The sequence below is a fragment of the Xiphophorus maculatus genome, chromosome 9, assembly GCF_002775205.1.
Source record: "Xiphophorus maculatus strain JP 163 A chromosome 9, X_maculatus-5.0-male, whole genome shotgun sequence".
NCBI lineage: Eukaryota > Metazoa > Chordata > Actinopteri > Cyprinodontiformes > Poeciliidae > Xiphophorus > Xiphophorus maculatus.
The window spans coordinates 5190709-5212343 of record NC_036451.1 but is presented as its reverse complement, the minus strand read 5'-3'; the positions used below and the strand labels follow the sequence as shown (position 1 = coordinate 5212343).

Genomic DNA, 21635 nt, shown 5'->3' with positions numbered 1-21635 from the left:
TCTTCAGCTTACTAAGTTCTTTAGAACCACGAGGAACAATAAAAGTTGCTACCTCCTCTCTTCATTCGACCACCACGGCTGTCCTGCCAGCGCTGCAGCTGTCTGGGCTGTCCGGGACGAGCGGGTTTAGGGACTGTATCTGCAGAGATGAGACATTTATAATCTCATCGGTCTTACCTGGTATCCCAGACGGCCGTTATGGATGAGTTTTAAGGCGTTACCTGCAGAGCTGGAGGAAGGCTCCTGGCTGGTGGAGGGAAGGTTGGCCTTGTCAGACGGCTGGCTCGGCTCCTCCGCGTCTCCCTGCGACACCACAGCATCCACAGACGCTTCAGCACTGAAAAGGAAAGAATAAACATGTAGGATCACAGATGGGAATCATCCACTATTGCTGTGTTTTTCAGGAAGCCTAAACTTTTAAAGATTGTTTCTACTAGGGGTGCACTGATTGCAGTTTTCTTTAAAAACATGACCTGCTGATACTGATTTTGGCCGATACCAATTTGATTTTTGTCTGAAATGTTGCTAAATATATCAAAAAACACTGGGTTGGCAACAGTGGGGTGACTATTGTTAACCGCAAACAGGCAGACATGACCTGGTCTATCAGTCAAACCTCTCTCACAGCAGAGCAGAAGAGGACAGAGGTTGATTTTCAGACCTTTGCTGAGGTAGATAAGATTGGCTTCACATGTAAATGTCAACCCATCACCGGTCTCCCAAAATTAAGAAGATTGGTGCAGATAAATCAATGCACTTCTAGGTTTTACCAATGTTTTATATCATGGCAAAAACAAATTGTCAGATTAATTGTGATGAACCTATTATTGAAATAATCGTGAACTAATTTAGTAATTGATTAATCATTAACTGGAGTAAACAGACTCAAAAAAAGGCAATTTGCTGAAAGAACAAGATGCTCAGAGCAATAATTAAACACTACAAATAATATCTACAAAATATAAGTGCATGCATAAATGTATATATAATGTGCATTAAAAAAAACTTCGTAAATATGTTTTACCTAGAGCTCTTCAAGTGGCACAGTTTTAGTGTCTCTATGATGCTATGTTGCAAATTGACCTGTTTTAAAGTTAAATTATTATTATTTTTTTAACAGTTGGAAATATTTTTTCTGTATGAAACTTTTTCTATTTGTCTTAATAGGTCCACTCTACATATAAATTGAAAATGGTTTATTTTACACATGTGTAACCCCCCCTGCGTCTACTTTTTACATAGATACTGTTCGGGTCAATGTGAAGGGTGAAAAGGGTCATAAAATGTCCAAATCTATTTGTTTCCTTGCAACTATGAGACACATTTCACCACATACACCCCCCCACACCACACACATACATGCACACCCCGACACACACAAGCCCACTTTCTCTGTACTCTCTTTACTTCACTAGGAAACTGCGAGAAAGCAGGTGTTCCTACAACTTTTGACGAGACCATTTTCTGTTCCCGTGGACAAACTCCACCCACTCTGCGTGGACACTCTGCAGAAGTGAGGAAAACATAAATACTCTCTGCATGACTCATTTGTCTTGATTTTAATCAGCGAACCAATTTGACCCTGAACAGTATGTGTGTCCATCCATCCATTTTCTGTTCACCCTTTGTCCCTAAAGGGGTCGGGAGGTGCTGGTGCCCATCTCCAGCTACGTTCCGGGCGAGAGGCGGGGTACACCCTGGACAGGTCGCCAGTCTGTCGCAGGGCAACACAAAGACATACAGGACAAACAACCATTCACACACACTCACTCCTAGGGAGAATTTAGAGAGACCAATTAACCTAACAGTCATGTTTTTGGACTGTGGGAGGAAGCCGGAGTACCCGGAGAGAACCCACGCATGCACAGGGAGAACATGCAAACTCCATGCAGAAAGACCCCGGCCGGGAATCGAACCCAGGACCTTCTTGCTGCAAGGCAACAGTGCTACCAACTGCGCCACTGTGCAGCCCAGTATGTGTGTCTCAAGTTCAATTATAAAGATCACCCATTGAAAAAAAATTCAAAACGTAATATAATTTTTTTACAAAAGATTAATTTCAAAGAAAATTATTGTTTTTTTGTGTGAAGGTTTTTTTTATGAGTAAATGGTCGTATTGATCCTTTATTTGTGAGAAATAAAAAAAAAAACCCATCATTGCACAAATATTGACTGAAATGGTTAGTATTGGAGTTAATAATCACATACAAATTTGGAGGATTTTTTTGGATTCTGACACTATTGCATGATTAAACACTCCCCGGGTCAAATTGACCCACGAACATTATTGCTGTACCTCAGAAACGACCATAACAGGAGGGTTAGATGGTGTGGAAACCGTGAAGAATAAAAAAACTTAGTGATAATCACCTCTCTGTGTCTGGCTCCAGGAAGATGTCTCTCTCCTCCCCGCCCCCGGCGGTTCCTGGCAGCACCAGGCCCGGCGTGGACGTGCTCACCATGGGAACCGACTGCGAGGCGTGCTCCGTTGCGTCAGACTGTGCAGCCTCCGAGAAGACAGTTACTGGAGATAAAAGGAACCTTTATCTTTACAAACAGCAGACACTCCAGAATCTGAGTCATCACACGGTTGGTTGTATTTATGAAAAGGGCCGAGAAAAATGAATTAATCTTTTTGCGTCAGACTGACTGACGGATACCTGGAGCTGCAACTTGCAGAGGAGTGGTGGGAACGCTGCGCCCACCCGACTCTTCCTCATGAGTCGCCAAGAACAGAGGACTTTCATACAACCCAAGACCTGGAGAAAAGAATCATTTCACGATTAAAAAACAAAGAAGATTCCATTTTTATTGCTTTGTTGTATTAAATCACCATTTTCTGTGTAATTTATTTTTAAATGTGTGATGGATCACCTCCTTGCGAGGCGAGCTGGCCGAGGTCAGAGTGCGAGGAGGAGCTGGTCTGAGGCACATCTTCTGAAAGATCAAACCTGAAGCGAGGGACTCCAGCAACCTGAGGAGAACTGACGACCGAGCAAACAAAACAAGATGAAACAACGTCGACTAAAACTAAAACTGTGTGACTGAAAACTTAGAAAATTTAAATTCCCCTTTAATATTTTATACGTTTATTACTTCACACAGGGGGAAAAAGAAATGCAAAACAAATAAAATCCCACTACCATTAAAAGGTAAACAGATTAGGGCTGAAAAGATTAATTGGATTAATTGATTATTGATAAAATCGTCAACTAATTTTGTAAATGACTGCTAACTAGAGTACGCAGACTTAAAAAACACAATAAGATTAGTAATTAATGCAACTATACAAATATATAGTGGCATATTTAAAGGTTCACCTTGTTCAAATTCTCTAAAAATCTCTTATAAAGCACCTTGGCTACCCAACTATTGATTGGACAATAAAAAATTTAAAAAAATCAATCACCAGATCGGCCCTACACTATATTGATGTTTAGTCAAACAGACAAAGCTGAATTTTTCACATGTTAATATTAGAAGTATTTTTTATCTGCAAATGCATCTTTTGCTACAAATGATCAAGCGTTCACTAACAGACTGTTATTGCATTTCACATAATAAAAGTTTAGTTAAAAAAGAACAGAATTAATTATTTGTCTATTTTATTGTATTGTTAACATTGTATAAAAAAGGCTTATTTGGTTAAATGAAAAACTGGCAGAATGTGCCAATTTTTTCTATCCGATTACTTGTCAGAATAATTGAATATTCAAATAATCGTTAGCTGCAACAGATGCATATTCTACAGCTTTTCGAGACGTACTGGATAGCTTGGTCAAAGCCTTCTGAGCGAGGGGGAACCAGAGTGGGAATGCTGGGAACCATCCTGTCGTCTTCTTCAAAGAAATGCTGCTGCAGAGCGAGAAAAATACAATTTAATGCTGATAATCACACAAAAACAACAAATTTACAATAACAAAGTTATCAGTTGGTGACCAAAGCCTAATCACGTTTAAGCCAATTAAAAATGCCTGGTTGAACACTCAAAAATATATTTTCTGATCAGTGAAAACACCGTTATGTGCCATCATGGCAGCATCTTCATGATCTGATGACTCTCGAACGGTTAGTTGCCGAATCGATACTTTGAAATGAAGTCCAGAGAAGCACAGAGATGTAGAAAACTTTAAAAAAAGAAACTGCATTTTCCACATCTGATTTATTTCAGCTGTGAGAAAGCGAGAGAGATAAACTTTTGACTCCAGACTTCAAATCATCGTCAATCAATTACTAAAATATTCATTAGTGGCAGCCCTAATTGTCTCTAATGTAAATAATAGCAGGATGGCTAGAAAATATTTTGAATGGCACTAAAAATAAATTTAGAGACAAAGACTGTAAATATTAGAACAATGAGAATTTGTCTGTCGCAAGAAGCAATTAATTAATTTCATGATAAATTAAAATGAGCTTGATAATTTCTATTCTGACAATTAATACTTTTTGAAGGGAAATTTTGTTTACAGAGACTTCATAATCTATTTTATGTATGGTTTTGGTTGTGTACTTTTATTTCCATTTAATTGAAATTTTTTTGGTTGTGTTTTATTTTGGATGTTTAAAATATCTCACAGTTCTAATGTTTAGAGTTCTTTACTAAATTACAGTTTATTGGTCTTTGAGAAGACAAACTTGCATTAATATACCATAATCAATATATTAACCCTCCTGTTATGTTCGTTTCTGAGGTACAGCAATAATGTTCGTGGGTCAATTTGACCCGTAACATAACAGGAGGGTTAATTAAAAATGGTCTTAAATAAAAAACAACTACAGGGACAATTTATTGTCTAATAAAATTAGTTATTGTGACAGGCCTATTTGGTGCACGTCTAATAAAACATCACGTGGTGAGAAAAGTGACTTACCGCACTGCTGGGCATGCCAGGATTGAGTCGGCCCACTGACTGACGACGGATTCGCTGTTAAGAGACACAAAACCGATTAGAGGAGAAACAAAAATACTCAACAGATCTTCTAGAGAGACGCTTGCAGTGTATGAACCTGAGCAGATGGTCCCAGTTCTGAAGACTGAGCGGGATGGATGTTGAGTTGGGGCAGAAGCTGCTGCACAGGTCGCCGTGGCGACTGGGGAATACGCGCTCCGGAACTTGTGATTGGCTGTTCTGCTGACAAGGCCTCCATTGGGCTTCCCTCAACTGAAACATTTGATATATAATTAAAACAAGCTGCTAACATTAAATAAAAGTTTTAAACAGATAATCATGTTAAAAAATATATGGTGCTGAAAGCAGCAAATCTTGTTTAAAAATTTGAAAGAAAAAAGTAGGAAAAACAAATGGTACAGTGGTACACGGTGAACCTTTTTCAGAGAATATATCTGAAACAGATGTAAAATATTCAAAAGAGCATCGGCTTGGAAAGTTGAAACAGTTCCCAAATGTTTGTAATAGGGCTGGAACAATTCCTCCAATGATTCGAGTACCTCGATTATTAATATTCCTCGAGAAAAATGTATCTGCCTCAAAGCTTCGTTAAATTATGTAGCGCACCGTGTTCTGGCCGGATCGTTATTTATGGAGGGCAGCGCTCTTACTTCCGTCTATGAGTTGTTGTGAAGTGCTAGCACCATGGTGTTGAACTGTGCAGTGTTTTGGCAGAGTTTGAGGGACAAATGAGGTTCGTTCAAGTTCGCGGTGCAACGGTTGGACTGCGACAGCTTTTGTGGCGTTGGAATCGCGTCGTCACGGCTTTTTAGCAGAGAGAAAGAGACAGCTATGAGTGTCTAATACAAGGACTCAAGTATTTGTAGATTTTGGTTATTCACAAATATGGATTATCTATTACCTATCTATATTGAAAGATTAAAAAAAAATCTGTAGCAAACCTACAAACATTTTTTTCCAAGACTGTTTTTTTGGATCTTTTCCAACGTAGCTAGATTTTGGAGTATTCTCAAGTTCCTTATTGTACATAGTTATTAAATAATATAAAAATCTAATCAGGCTTCTGAGCATTTTTTGAGACTTAATCTTCCAGTTTTTCATACAATTTACAGATAATGTTTTAAAATGCAAATACAAAAGTTCACTACGAGTGTCAGGAGAGGTAAAATGGACAAATGAAAAGATGGAAGGGTGAAGGAGTGTGCATAATTTGGGAAAAACAAGCATAAAAAGAGGGACTAAAAGAATTTTCCACTAGCCTATTTTCTCTTTCCATACTGATCCAAAGGAGAAAAATTCTTAAATAGTGAATACTTTAATAAAAATAATGAGTACATTTAGTCAGTGAGAATGTTTTTGAGTTTTCTGCTTCTACAGTTGACTGCCTTTAAAGTCAGATCTAATTTAAAAAAGCAGGAGGTACAGAATTTTTTTTTGCGTTATGAATATTTGACCGTTGTCAACATGTAAGAGTACATCCCCACATTAGTTTGGATAATAACGACCGTCCTGTGTTGAAGAGGATTTATTTTCGCCAGTTTCACCTTTTCTCCCCAGCAGATGTTTTACATCTTTTCCAGTCATCGCTAAGTGGCCGATAACTAATTAGAAGCCGAGGTGGAGAGTATGAATCAGATCTACACAGTTCATGTTTTTGACAGGATTTCCTGGATCTTACAGCTTGGTGTCTGGGAATCGGCGGGCCTCTGGGTGGAGTCTGACGCCCCTAAACTCTCCTCTGTCTCAGTGCCCGGGTCGGTGACATCAGCTCCCTGGGAAGAGCAGGAATGCAGGGAAATTATGAAAGAAAGCGAGGAAAAAGAAAAAAAAGAAATAAAAATGATGGATATTAAATGTTGAATGAAGTGAAGGAAAGGGGAAAAACACGGGGGAGAAAGATGGGTGACTGTGAATGAAGCTGGCACATGATTGCTTAGCAGAAGACAAAAATTACCAACTCACTGCATTGAACAAAGATGCCTTTCAGTAGGTGGAAAAAAACTAATACCAGCCCTACAAGCTTTAACCAAGAATCAAAATTACAAGTCTTTAGTCCTCACAAAGATTATTCATTCTTAAAGGTGATGAATGTGTAAAAGTAAATAGAAATCTGTTTAAACATACAAACTAAAAACCAAGAAATTATGTCTTGATCACCTGACCTGATTGATCATAAACCCAAAAATCTAATACACCTTAAAGAAACCCTTCAGTGTGGATGATGTTACTAGAAGAAGAGTTAATATCAGCTGGATTTTATTCATTTTAAGACTTCATTAGGCCAGAAGAGAGCAAGATAAAGCAAAGCTTCAGATAACAGAAAGGCTGAACACAGTTGTTCTGTTATCATTTTGTGCTTTCTGTCCATGGAGTATGCAGGATTTGGAGATGCTGACAGCTTTTTGGATAATTTTACTGTCAAATAGTTATGGCTTGATGTAATCAACTTGATTTCCATGCACAGAAAACTTTTTACTAATTTGAATTACAAATTAAACTTGACAGTGTTGTACTATAACTACCGCATGGTTGGAATAGATGTTATTGATTCTTTTTGTGCAGTGCCTTAAAAAGACTTTTGTTGTAAACTGACACTTTATTATGTTATATAAATGAATTATTTTCATTTAATCGAGAAGTTTATCATCGTTAGACACACCTGTCTCCTATTCTATCAGAAACAAACTATGTAAAAGCTGCATAAATAAAAATACATTTGATCTAAACATGCTTCCCGTGACGTTTTAGTTTATTTATATAGAACCACTTCACAACAAGTGTCTTCTCAAGGCTCTTTGCAAAGAAAAAAGAAAATTCATTTTATTTTCTTTTGGTGATAAGCTTCAAATCTTTGAGGTAAAAAGGCCTCCTTGCCATCACCCTAATCTTCAGCTCCCTTCACAGATTCTCCATCACTTCAAAAATACTTGTATCGCTTCCAATAAGAAGAAATTCACTGATAATTACATGTGTGTAACTGAAGCATCAACTTGTCCTATAAATACTGAATCCTTGTTCTTTATTTGTCATGTAGGAGGTGCCATCTCTTCTGAGCCTTTATTCAGAGTCTGCAGAAAAACTGAAGTAATTCTGGTGCAAAAACACGACTGTTCAAAAGCCAATATTAGAAACAACAACGAAGCGGATTGGTGTGTCTCTGTTTTCAGAGGGGACTTAAATGTCACTTTTGAGACACTGACTCATCCGACTGAATATGGGCAACTAACAAAAGAGTAAAAGTTAATCATCTAGACAAAAGTACAGAATTATGACAGAAAGGTCAAGTGAAAAACAGACACTGGAACAACACAGTATGAACTGGAAAGGCTGAGTGTGTTGGAACGAAAAATAATACGTGGGAGGGCGATTAATGATGAATCATTTCATGAGAACAAGATTTATTTTCTGGGGTCCCAACCTCTGTATCGTCTCCCTCATAAACTTCGTTGCCATCGCCGCTTCCTTCGTTGCTCTCCTCTCCTTCCTCCTCCATCCCCCCATCATCTTCATCCTCCTCATCTTCATCTTCTTCCTCTTCCTCCTCCTCTTCTTCTTCCTCATCTTCTTCCTCCTCCTCTGCATAGTCCTGTAGCATTACAAAGCAGCAATGAGAGGAACCGGGGACATTTCATAAAAAAGAGACTTTAACAATTTTCAATCAATACTTTACCTGCTCTTCTCCCTCTTCTTCCTCCTCCTCTTCACTTTCAGAGTCCGTCAGTATGACGATGACTTCCTGTTGCAACTGGTCAGGCGTTTCACTTTGACTTGGGGTGACCGCCGGCTCTGCTGGGACCGACTGAGAGGCTGAATCTTCCTCCGCTTCCTCAAGGTTTGAAAACTCAGCCTGCAGGGTAAGATATATTAATATAAATATAATCTTAATTCAGTTCTAAATGTCAGTATTTGTGATAAATAAAAACATAAAAGAGGGGAAAAAAACTTTCAAACAAGTTAAAATCATCTGATACAAACCTGGCTTGCTTTTGCTCCATCCTGGCTGTCTGATGGCACCACCCCCTCAGCCTCTGCACTCTCGTCAGCCATCACTTCCTCCTGAGAGCATAACCAATCGATTGGCATTAGGAATAATAATTATTAGTTAAATTGAAACAAGCCAAACAAATCATCTTAAGGTTCAGGATTTTCTGCTTAAACAATTAAAGTTAGAAAAAATCTCTAAAAAGCTTCTCGCTAAGTTTTCTGACATTTAACAAATATAAATAAGTGGTGATTGTAACTGACCTAAAACAAGAAAAGTTTAATTTGATTTAACTTCAGAAAATGAGAAAAAAACTGTCTTATTATTAGGTGACTGAAAATATCTGACTTTATCTGTACATAACATTTTTCCAACTGTAGGATTTTAATTAAATGCTACTAAACTGTGCAGTTTGAACATCAAGCACTTTCAAAACCTTGCAAACACCTCATTGAAATTCAAGCATTGTCAAGGATTCCAAGCACCATCATAAATCTACCAGACAACCATTTTGTCAAATTAAAACCCTCTTCCTCCGCTCTCTTCCTCCTCACCTCTGGTCCCACCCTCTGGATGATGCGCAGCTTTTTGGCCATTGGAGCTCTGGGTTCCTCCTGTGTCGCCTCTACCTCTGTGAACGCAGCAGCGCTGCTCTCCTCTTCCTCTCGAGGTCTCTTGGACAGGGTGGACGTCCCAGGAGTTGCTGAAACTGGAGTAAAGGTGCAATTAATACGATGTGTACATAAACAGGATGCACACATTTAATTCAATACATTTTTAACCCACAGAAATGAAAATTAATTCAAATTAATCTGAATGTGTGTGTATTTCTTCATTTTCCAGATTTGGGAAGTGTTTGTTTTTTCCATTTATTTGTTTGATGGATGTAATATAATGTGGAATAAACTTTTTGGTCCATTTTATTGCAATTCATTGCAAAAAGAATTCAAAATCATTTACACATTAAGGTAAGGCAAGGTAATTTTATGTATATAGCACATTTTCAGCAACAAGACAGTTGAAAGTGCTTACATTATTATTTTGTTTTCTTTCTGTGATAGATCAAAAGAATTGACTGATTCTGAGTGACCAGCTATAACTCTGGAGTGCATTGGTCAAAAAAGAAAACAAAATCCAGATTTTCCTGGAATTAAATCTCCATAAGCAAATAATTTGATTTATCGATACAATTCAATTTATCACCCAGCCTTAATTAGTCAGATTTCACAGCTTGTTTTATTTCACTCTGGACTCTGTTGATGCATTTTGCAAAGATAAATGGGGGGAGGTGAGTCCAGTAAATGCTGCAGAGTTTTAAAGTATTTTGAAGTTTTGAGATTTTTGAAGATTTTAGATTTTATTCAGACAAATGAAACATTTACGTAATTCTAAAGGGTGCAAATACGTTTGTGGTGAACGGTAAACTGAGAGAAAAGTGATACCAGAAGGAAATAATTTTTTAGAACAAATGTCTCACCAGTGCCGAACACAGACGAGGAAGAGGAAGAGGAAGTTGAAGGCCATTCCACCTGCGAACTGGGCGTGGCCTCGATCGTAACAGGCGACGGCTCCCGATTGTCCGGCTCTGGGTGGGTGACGCTCTGCTGCTGCGTGGGCTGAACGAATGCTGTGGCCTGAATCTGTGTCTGCTGAACGGTCAGCATGGAGCCCGCTAAGGTGGTCTGGACGTTGGGACTGGCGGAGCGAACGGAGCCGCTGGCGCTTCCGTACACGGTCACATGCTCCACCGGCGGCGCTTCGGTAGACTGCATCGCTGTTGATGAGGTTCAGGTAGAGAAAATTATTTTTTTAGAGCTAAAATAATTAATTGATTAATGAAATAATAATTATCTACTCGTTAACTGGAGTATGAAGACTCTAAAATAAGTCAATTTGCTGAAATAACAGAGCAAAAAAGCCAAACTTGTAGAAATTTTTTTTGTATATTTTGAATTTAAAATGAAAAACCTTCTTTGTCGGTAAATATGTTTTAGGCAGAACTCCTCTGATTGCAAAGTTTTAGATAAAAAAAATAACTCATATTAAAGCACCTTTTGCTATCCACCTCTGTTTCAGCTACAAATAATCAAACGTTCTCTAAAGGAATCCTGTTATTGAATTTTATTCAATAAAATGATTATTTACTTATTCAGAAAATTCATTAAATTATTTGTTTATTTGCATTTTTATGTGCGTTTCAATTTATTTACCCAACTAATGAGTAAATCATCAGAATAACTGTTAGCTGCAGCCCTACATTTTCTACATTTTCTCTTGTAAATCAAAGATATTTGCAGAAGGACCGACCTTCCTGCGTCTCCACCTGTGTGGTAGGCATGACAGTAGCGGTGGGTGTTGGCGGTGGCACAGGCGTTATCATCGGTCTGATGCTTGCCCGGGGTGTCGGTTTGTTGCCAGGGTTGACCGGTTGCTTGCTGGCTGTGGCAACCACAGGTGTTGGCTTAATGTTGGCGGTCGGCGGCTCAGAGGCGCTTGTGCTGAAGAGGAAAAATAAAAATGATGAATTGAGTGAACATTTTAAAAATGCATCGAGAAAATCTAGAGATGTTCTGATCAGGAAACTGGTATGAAGGTGTTCCAAGAGTTACAGCATCAAAACCACCAAAATATTCAGTTTTTCTATTAAATCTCTATACATAATATACAAAGAAAGTTATAGAAAAACAATTTCTATAACAAAATCTAAGTTTTCTGGCATGTAGCAAATAGAAATAATTTTGTTTAATCCTAACTTATCTAAAGTTTAGTCTCATTTAACTTCAAATAGCTAGAAAAAAATGTGTTTGTCTTTTTACTGGGTCCATAAAAATATCTGGTTTCAACTGTAGTTTCTTTTCTAGTTTTTAACGCTGAATCAAGTGTTGGATTACACTTCATTATAAAACTGTGCAGTTTGCCAATCAAACACTTAATACAGAAATTGAGCACTTTCCAAATATTGAAAACATCTAACTGAAATTCAAGCATTTTCCAGGATTTTAAGAACCCATATGAACCGTAATTGTAGAAAAAAAAACCAAACAAACTTTTCTAACATTTACAAATGAAAGTAAATGTCTTCATTGTGTGAAATGACGTCAGCGGAGATTTGAGGATTAATTTTAACACTTACCTGCCCCTGTCTGCAGCTGGGGTCGTCTTCAGACTGATCTGCCTCTGTTCTGTCGTCCTTTGCTGCTCTTGAGTCTAAATGAGAAAAGAAACATTTGTTCAAAAAGCTCAAAAGACTGGGACAGAAATTTCACAAATCCAACAATGATACATTTTTTACATATATCTGAAACATATAGGTTAGGATGATTTGCAAAGTGAGGCTGTCATGGGTTGTAATCTTTGAAGATTTCTACTGTTTTCCAATGTGTGTGCTGTAGAGATGTGGTGGAGGTTGTTCACCTTGCTTGGCCCCGCCTCGGGGGGCTCGTCTCTCTGCTCCTGTCTCTCCTGCTGACCCCTCAGGTCTCTGAGCTCCCGCTCCTGTCGGCTGAGACGGCCCTCATACTGAGACCTGAGAGCGCTCACTCGCACCTCCAGCTCCTCGCGCTGCTGCTTCAGCTCCTCGTTCTCTCGCTGCAGCTGCTCTTTGGTGGCTGAAAGCAAATCATTTAAAGGCAATTAATATAGCAATAATGGAAATAAACATTTTATTTTTCTTTATATGCAGGATTTGTTCACTTTTCAAGGTAAGTTTTCAAACTTTTCCAGCATCACACTTTTAAGGTAAAAACAATTTAAAAAAAATATTTATTACTGCTATTAAGAATATCTTGCGATACTATTTTACATTGAACAACAGGGACAAGGTAAGCTAAAATACAACAAAGTTTTATGTTTTTAAATATCCCTCTCATACCTTACCGGTACAAGAAAGTTACAAAAAAAAAAAATCTCTTTCTGGTATTTAGCAAATAAAAATACTTTTCATAATTCAAAACAAAAACCAGAAAAAAAACTTTAAACTGTGATAAAAAATCAGCATTTTTTATTATCTTTAAATATCTTGTTTCAACTGTAAATTTAGGCTTTTAATCAAATGATAGATTGCACTTTATTTGAAGACTGAACAGTCTGAATATTAAGAACTTTACAAATCTTAAGAACACCTAATTGAAATTCAAGCATTTTCAAGGATTTCAAGCACCTGTCTGAACCTTGTTAATGATTTGGCAATTCTTACGTTATTGATGGATGCGACATGTTGCAATATGAGAAAATCCTCTCACCTGTGACATGGCTAATCTTCTGTCTGGCAACCAGAAGAGCCTTTCGTGTTTTCTCGTCCTTTTCGGCCATCTGCTGTCTCAGACTTTCCTCCTGCGTCGTTTTCTCCTGCAGCTCCTGCCTCAGGCGGTTCAGCTCCGTCTGCAGCCTGGACGATTGTTCCTGGACGTTACGCAGCTCAGTCTCCCGCTCTGTGACCACCTGAAGCGCAGGAGGGGACACAAAACAATTTCTTAATCTAAACATCAGAAAAGCCTTAAGCAAAGTCAAAACGGGTCTTAGAAGTTTAATGTGTTCGTTTTTTAATTCTTGACACTTGTGATGTTCAACCTTGTTGATGTTCTCCAGCTGTCCCTCCAGTTCTTTGGTTCTAGTCTCAGCCTGATTCAGGGAGTCTTTTACGCTCTGCAGCTCTTGAGCTGAAGCTTGATGTGCCTCCTCGTCTTGGGATGGGCCTGCGGCGGCATCAGCAACGAGCTGAAGGACGTAAAAGAGATAGATGAAGAAAGAAATCAGTTGTAGTGGCACAGTGAAGAGGATTAGCTATTTTTACTACCAGTAAATAGTTTAAAATTAAATTCACTTGTTTGTTCTGTTCATTCAGTTTGCAAAAGCGATAAAGAGAGTAATACTTTTTACAAAAACAAGAAAGGCTGATCACTGCAAGGTTAGTGTGATCAATAACAAATGGAAGGATAAATCAGACAGAGTATGGAAATGTTGGCCTTTTTCTGGAACTGAGTAACGGTTTACCAGCTGCACTAATCGCTAATTTAAGACGCTGAAGGCAATTTAAAATGGAAACCCTGTAATCATTTTGTCTGTTTGAGAAATATTTGTGTTATAGCAACTGCTCCCTCACAGCATGGCATCATATAATCTTTTCTCCTAATATAAATCATTCCTATCAGCTCATGAAGGCAATAAAACATTTTAATTATCTTGTTATTTGGCTAAAATTTTATCAGTAGGTGATTTTTTTTATTGTTATTGATTCAATCAACTATGCATTTTCTCCTAAGTGTTTAGAGAAACCCTTACCTTGTCATGTTGCACCTTTAGTTCATCATATTGCATCTTGTATCGCCGTCCGATTTTCTTCACCTGGGTGATGGTTCGCACTTTTTCTTGGATTTCCTGGTTTTTAGTTTCCAGGTCCTTCCTCAACACATTTCTGTCGTCGTTTGCTTTACTCATACTTTCACGCATGTTCTGCATTTGTCCCTGGAGTGACGTTGTTAGGTTATTTATCCTGCGCAGCGACAAGGAGAAGAAAATATCAGCCAGGTTGGAGAAAAATAAGTGACAACATCCACAAAAGTCAACATTTCGGTAATTTGATTAAACAATATTTCATCACAAAAGAGAAAAAAAAGTCTCTTACTTGTTCAACTCAGCTTTAAGTCGAGAGTTTTCCTCCGTGAGCTGCTGTATGCGTTTCAGATGTAGCTCTTTCTCGGTGTTGAGACGTTTGTACTCGTCAGGGTCCGAATCTTTTTGCTGACTCAGCAAATTCTGCAGGAACACAATATATTAACATAAAACTTTCCCAGACCTTTTTTTAATGTCAAGGTAGAAAATACATACAAGTTATTGATTTATTATTATTGTCAGTGTTAATTGTTTTTTTTCTTCGTGTTCTTTTTAACTACGCCACATGATGTCATTCATATCACCATTTCTGCTCATACACTCTCACACACACACACGATTAATACTCATTCTTAAAAACAATACTTTGTTTCTTTTTCTTTGTTTGCTTGTGATATTTATTTTCTCTTTCATTAATGCAATGTAGCACTCCATGTACTTTCTCAGATTTTTTTCTTTAACCTCTAAACTGACCTGAGTTCGAGCCTTCCAGCGCTTTATGTCCTCCTCCAGGATCGCCTTCTCCGCCTGCAACATGCCGTTTTTCTCACTCAGCTCAGAGTTGCTTTGCTGCAGAGGAAAGACATCCGACTCCATCTTTTGCACCTGAAACACACGACATTCTTGAGTTGAATGTGAAGAAACGTGAAACTTCAAAAAATGAATTTAGAGATAAGTCTAACAGCTTAGTGTACACTGTTGCAGTTCCAGTTGATGTCTTCATCATAGTGCTGGCATGATGACATAGCTGAATTTTAAAAAAATTAATTGGGTGCACAAGTTGGAATTTATTTAGGATTTTACTTTAATTTGCACAAGATACAAATTATGCATCCAGGCTAAAATACACCCATAAACAAAGAATTGAAAATATTAGTGGGAGTTTACATTTGAGCCCCTCTGTATATTTATGACCACGTGATTATTAGTTGAAATTCAAACTTGTGCACATAATCATATCATTTTGGTATAAAACCAGGGAAAATAGTTAATTTAAGGCTCAAAATTAAGATGAAATTTATGAAGCTTATATGTGACAACAAATTTCTGACTGTAACTGAACAACAGACGCATGAAGAGTTCAACCAGCTTTTTCCAATAATATGAGGTGGCCACCTTAGCTTGAGTTTGCTGCAGTTCCTGCTCCATTTTGGTTTTCTCCTCTCTCAGCATCTTGTTGGTCTCCACCAAGATATTCATCGTTTCAGTCTTCTTCATCAGCTCATCATGCTGGGCCAGAGTCTTTGCAGTCACCTGAGATAAGTCAGCATTTAGGGATTAGAAGCAGAACATAGTAGGTGTTTGGAAACTTATGTTGATAATAAGTTAATAGTGCAAGTGCATTTTTAAACAAGTGAAACACACCTGCATTCTCTCCCTTGCAGCAGTCAGACTGTCCTGCACCTCCCTAAGTTCTCGTTCCAAGTGTTCAACTCTCAGACGGTGACGTAAGCTCTCCCCTTGCGCCACCTCAAACCGGGATTCAGCAATCTCCTTTTCCCGACGAACAAACCTGCGTATGAAAATTTGAATAAAATTGAAAAATAAACAAGAAGAATGGGCGGGGCACCAAGAAAAGCAGAACATATTAATCAGTACAGAAGAGAAAGACTTCAGTTTTTTTTTTTTTTTTGAAATATTAGAGAAAACTTTGAAGGGGAAAATTACCTCAGAATCTCAAGCAGCTGATCTTGAGATTTTCCCTCTTCACTCAAAGAAACGTTCAGCGAGCTCTCATTGGCGGCACGCTGAATACTGGCGGCCATGTTGGTGCTCATGCTTTGGACCTGCTCATGCAGGAGGGTGTTCTGCCTCTGCAGCTCCTCATAGCGACTTTCCATCTTTGACGTTTCCTCCTATAAGATATCATGGATGCAGTAATTAATCAAGAACAAAAACAATGGATAATGTTTTAATTTAAATTTCTTTTGGCTTGCAGTAACTTGTTCTGACCAAACCTTTAGGATCTTTTCCTGCACCTCCCAGGAGACTCTGGCCTCCAGCAGCTCAGCGCCGACTCGCTGGACTTTCTCCTCCAGCTGGTTTCTGAGCTCGGCGGCCTGCAGTGCCTGAGCCTTGGCGGCTTGCAGGGCCTCCACGTCGGCTGCGTGCAGCATCATCTCCCGCTCGTATTTATCTTGAGCTTCAGCTGCCAGCTTTGCCTTGGGGGAGGGAGAAAAAGATTTCATGTGTTGTTCATGTGCAGGGCTTCCAACAAGCTCCATCAGCACCAATGTAGCTGGTGTTTTGACAAAATAACAACTCTGGTCTATTACTGTGAAAACGGAACTGATAACAGAAGTTTTCTGAGATGGTGTTAATGTCGGAACCGGATTTTTGGTTCAGGGTCACAGATGTTTCTTTGTAAGAAGTCTGAGAAAAAGACTCCTTGAGGTGAGGGAGTTGGATGGGAGGTGTCTGTATGTTACTAAAGAGATTATTAGAGAGAATTGTATGATTTAAGTTTCACTTCTTACTCTTCTACTTCTCTCTACCTTGATCTCTGAGAATAAATTATTTACTTGTTACTCTGATTGTCTAAATAAAACATCAAAAGACAAATGTGCATTTTTCTTTGATTAACTCAGTGTTTCACTATTATTAATAAGACAATTTACCACACTGGTTATTTTCAATTAACCTATCTGTCTTTAATGCATGAACTATAAACACTGGTACATGTCAATAAAAGGCAAATATCACTAAAAACTTAATTAAGGGGATTCAACTTAAAAAGTGAAACACATATTAAACAGAATCAATACAGAAACAGCAACTTATTGTAAACACCTGTCTGTGTTTTATTCTGTGTCATGATCACTAAATTAACAAAAGTCAGATATAAAAGTGTAAATAGCAAACAGTATGGAACAAACGAGGCAAGTTTTAAACCAAAAGTCACAAGAGTCTGGATTGTTCGATGGTTTTTAATCACACTTCAATTTTTGCGTGGATTTTTGGAGTAATGCTACAGCCACTATGAACATTACAGAACAAAGAATTGATAGCTTAGGCGAAATATTAAGAGTATAAACTTTATTATTCTTAAGGAAAACTGGTTAAATGATGCAAAGAGCAAAGTGAATAACTTTCTCCTCCTCCTGTTTTTAAGAAAATGTTGAATTTGATTTTGTTCCACTTCTTTTCTATACACTACTATAATCACAGTTATGAAGCTTGACTCATCGCCACATTATGTCATCTGCATGGTTTCTTTTTTTATTGCCTTATAATGTATTCAAAATAAACAACTAGGTATATTAATTTATGCAAGTATCAATGCTGGAATAAAAAACAACAAATTTTTAAAATGTTTTAATTTATTACCTTGAACCTCACAGATGCTTAAAAACAAACTAAACTGATGTTTGTTGGGTTATGCTTACCTGCTCCTGTCTGTCCTGCAGAGCCTGCTGCTTCTGGGTTTCAGCTACAGCCAGCTGCTGAAGCACGGCCTGGTGATCTGTCTGCGCACCGCTGAGGCTTCTCTTCAGGTCATTAATCTAACACACAAACCGGTAAATATGTCACAAAAAATGTGAGAAAAAGGAGAAGCCCATCATACTAATTTATGATCTCCAGCCATTTCCAGTTTGATGATGATGGATTTCAGACCTGCTCCTCTAGAGATGCCAGGTCTTTTTTCTTGCTCTCCTCCAACTCCTGCTTTTCCTTCTCTGCTTCCTGGAGTTTCTCTTCCAGCGTCCGGTGTCGCTCCTGAGCTTCCTTCAAACAAGCCTCAACTGACAGGCGAGCCTGCTCCGTTACCTGGGAGTGGGCATGTACAGGCAAGAAGTCAACACAAATGTCAGAAGAATTGTAGATAAAAACCAAGAGGAGGACTTCTGTTTTTCAAGCAACATCAGGAACCAAACTTTTTTTGACCATTTAAATTAATACTTCATTGATATATTAGGAGTAATTTATAAGAAAGTAGCAAAAACAAAATCTTACCAAGTATTTTTGGTCTAGTTTCTACAAAAACATCTTAGAACGCTTGAAATAATACAAAAGTAACTTACAAGTAACTGTTCAGCAACATGTAGGAACTTGTTTTAAGTCAATAAATCCTTAATATTGATGAGAAAGATTATTTCACTTATACGTAAAAAAAAATTTTAAGTCTTGTTCCTGTGGCAGATAATTTCACTCGTAGCTCACATGTTTTCATTAATATTAAGGAATCATTGACTTAAAACAAGCTCTTACATCTTACTGAAAAGTTACTTGTAAGTTAGTTTTGTCTTTTTTTCCAGTGTGTTAAGATATTTGCAATAGAAACTAGAACAGAAATACTTTATAAGATTTTCTGTTTTTGCTGTGAATGACAGAAATGTTGATAAAGTCTGATTAGACACTACGATTTGTTTCCAAAATATTACTGCCATTCATAAAATCTTGTTTTTAAACAATTTATACTATTGTGAGGCAGTTCTTTGTGCGTGCTTTCGTGGATAAGTGCTTTTCCATCACTGCTTTGGCATAAATATAAAGTGGTTAAATGTATAAAACAGAAAGGGATTTCTCTATAACTTGCTTTACAGCACTGAGGATGGTAAAACATGTAAGCGGTTTATGATGTGAGAGTCCTGTAAACTGGTTGTGGGTTGTGCCTACATGGCATCCTGACCTGCTTCTCTGTCTCCAGGGACTCCTCCAAGCTTTGAGCCATGGCTCTGTACTGCTCCATGCTGGCGGTGGCGGCCCTCAGGCTCTCTGCCAGTTCCTCTGCTCGGGTTTCAGCCAGCTGCAGGCGGCCCTGGAGCTCCTCCCTCTCTTGATCTGAACCCTGCAGGCCTGCAACAAGACAGAACAGCTTGGAGAGCGTGCATTTTTCCCTACAGGAAAACAACAAAAAAAATAATAATTTGAAGTCTTGATCTTTAAAAAAAGTGTGGCTGAAACCCTTTATAGATGGCAATTCAAATAACCTAAAACTGGGGCATCTACAACTGGGTCAAACCACAGCAATACGGACAACTGTAAAAAAAAAAAAAAGGTGTAATTGTGTTTTATTAACATTCTTTGCACGCACATTTAAATAACTGAAAGAGAACCAATTAACTGCTTCATTTAAGCAGACTTTATAACATCCAGTGAAAACATGTTTATGTTTAAGTACACTTTATACAATAAACTATGCAGTTCTCCTACACATTTCTAGTAAAAGTATTTATGCCAAGAAAATACACCAACATCAACCGTGCATATAAAAAATAACAGGGAAAAAGTAAATGGAAATGGCATTAGAAGAATGGCAACATGTCTGCGTAAGTCAGAGCACAACAAACTCCAGGCTGTGGGGAGAGTTTGGGTGGAAAAATCTCACTAGATAAAGAGAAAGTAAACCAGGTTTTCCATATTTACTTCTATATAATTTTTGTGGAAATATAGAAGCAAATAAAGCACATATATTCTGAGTGAAAAATTAGAGTTGTTCTGAAGAAATGTGAATGGCACAATTTAAAGAATCTGTGGGTAGGCCTGTCGCAATAAACAATAAACCAATTAATCGCATGATAAATTAAAAGAAACTAAATTTTAATTTACTTGATTTATTGTTTTTCTCTTTTCTCCCAAAACTGATATTCAGTCTGGTGCTTTGGTCTCAACTGTCCTTTTTTTCGAAAGACAATTTTATTTACAGACTTCATAATTTATTTTATTTGTGTTTCTGTTGTTTTTTAATTTGTTTTGGATATTTCAAATGTCTTCCAGTACCAGTGTTTAAATGTTTATTAGAACTTAAAGTTTATTGATGTTTGAGAATGTGTTCTTGCTTTATTATGTCATTATTATATTACTTGAAAATGGTCTCCAAACAACAATATTATTGTTTATCACAAGTTCTGGGACAATTTACTGTCCAGCAAAATCTGTTATCGCGACAGGCCTATTTTGTGGGTACCCAGTAACAAAAGATTTTCAGACAATGTATTTTGGAAATATATTTTAAAAAAACCATTTTGATGGAAGATGTGTACTTGGTTAATATTCTATTAATTGCTTGCAAACAAAAGTCACAACAAGGAGCTGGTCCCAGCTAACTGTTCCCTCAATACAACAACGACTGAATATTATTAAGGAAACAACTGGCCTTCATTCTCAGACTAAGACAAGATACTTTTGTGAATAAGTGGGAAAAATGGACACAATATGACAACCAAGAAGAGACATAATGAAATCCAACACAGTTATCAAAAGACCCTTCTAAATTCCAGACTTTTGCAACTGAGATGTTTTGTTTCATTTTTATCATTTTCTTCTGTCTAAATATATGTTTACTTTATGTTCTCTTCATGAATACTGTGAGGTGGGGCTGCAATACTCTGTAAAATGTCTGTGGTATATCCTTACATGTTGGTGCCCAGTGAAAATGTTCATTAAAATTAAAGTTGAAAAATTAAAGTATTTATGCCAACCTCTGAAGACGGGTGTGGACGGTGAGCCCAGGGTGTGGCGTGCCTCGGTGCGGCCTTGCTGCATCCTCAGGGTGTTGAGCTCCAACTCAGCCGCATTCAGCAGCTCTTTGGTTTTCTGATGTAAAGCCACCTGAGTCTCCAGCTGCCTTTTGACGTCTATTAGTTGGACCTGCAAAAAATATATATATATTTTTTTGTGTATGTACATACTATAACATCAATTCATTTCAGGAAATAACTTCGACATGATGTTTACTTCTTGGGTCCTGCTGCACAGATGGCGCTGCTCCACTTCCTGCTCCAGCCTCTTCTGAAGCTGGGAGATCTGCAGTTCCTGCTTTTCGATCTGGCTGTTGAGACGCTGACGTGTGTCGGCCTCAGCCCGCTCCAGAGTGGCCTGAAGTACAAAATGAAAGACAATTTCAACTTCTGCTACCTGATCGTTACTAAAGTAGGTAAAGGTAAATCTTCAGTTACTTGTATGGCCTGGAGATTGGTCAGCAGTAGATTCTGGCTCTGCTGTTGGCTCACAAATGTCTCTTTCTCCTGGTTCAGCCTGGACTCCACCAGCTTCAGCATGTCTCTCTCCTTGCGCAGCTTCTCAGCCTGACCCTGAGTGATGAGATGAGATAAATAATGAGGTAGCTCGATTCACCTCAGCAAAAGGGGCCTGCAAAAGTCTTCATAAGAGCATAATTGTGACATGTGAAG

The 21635-nt window shown here is 38.0% G+C and overlaps 1 protein-coding gene across 3 annotated transcripts in view; it reads right to left on the bottom strand.

Annotated features, from left to right (window-relative positions):
* tpr (translocated promoter region, nuclear basket protein) overlaps nt 1-21635 on the bottom strand; it is a 29303-nt gene that overhangs the window by 445 nt on the left and 7223 nt on the right. For 2 of the 3 annotated variants that reach the window (XM_023339406.1, XM_014470558.2), the window contains exons 19-50: nt 21402-21536; nt 21181-21321; nt 20925-21093; nt 19133-19299; nt 18118-18270; nt 17889-18005; nt 16461-16664; nt 16171-16358; nt 15868-16015; nt 15619-15756; nt 14977-15108; nt 14516-14646; nt 14173-14383; nt 13462-13608; nt 13134-13332; nt 12307-12500; nt 12026-12099; nt 11200-11390; nt 10370-10666; nt 9447-9601; nt 8886-8966; nt 8581-8757; nt 8329-8496; nt 6589-6682; nt 5008-5162; nt 4872-4925; nt 3767-3855; nt 2875-2984; nt 2661-2759; nt 2371-2524; nt 222-337; nt 53-139 (exon numbers count right to left, since the gene is read on the bottom strand). In XM_023339406.1, the coding sequence (XP_023195174.1) occupies nt 53-139; nt 222-337; nt 2371-2524; nt 2661-2759; nt 2875-2984; nt 3767-3855; nt 4872-4925; nt 5008-5162; nt 6589-6682; nt 8329-8496; nt 8581-8757; nt 8886-8966; nt 9447-9601; nt 10370-10666; nt 11200-11390; nt 12026-12099; nt 12307-12500; nt 13134-13332; nt 13462-13608; nt 14173-14383; nt 14516-14646; nt 14977-15108; nt 15619-15756; nt 15868-16015; nt 16171-16358; nt 16461-16664; nt 17889-18005; nt 18118-18270; nt 19133-19299; nt 20925-21093; nt 21181-21321; nt 21402-21536 (4675 nt within the window). The remainder of the gene's footprint in view (nt 1-52; nt 140-221; nt 338-2370; nt 2525-2660; nt 2760-2874; nt 2985-3766; nt 3856-4871; nt 4926-5007; nt 5163-6588; nt 6683-8328; nt 8497-8580; nt 8758-8885; nt 8967-9446; nt 9602-10369; nt 10667-11199; nt 11391-12025; nt 12100-12306; nt 12501-13133; nt 13333-13461; nt 13609-14172; nt 14384-14515; nt 14647-14976; nt 15109-15618; nt 15757-15867; nt 16016-16170; nt 16359-16460; nt 16665-17888; nt 18006-18117; nt 18271-19132; nt 19300-20924; nt 21094-21180; nt 21322-21401; nt 21537-21635) is intronic. The other variant, XM_023339407.1, reaches the window with a different exon arrangement.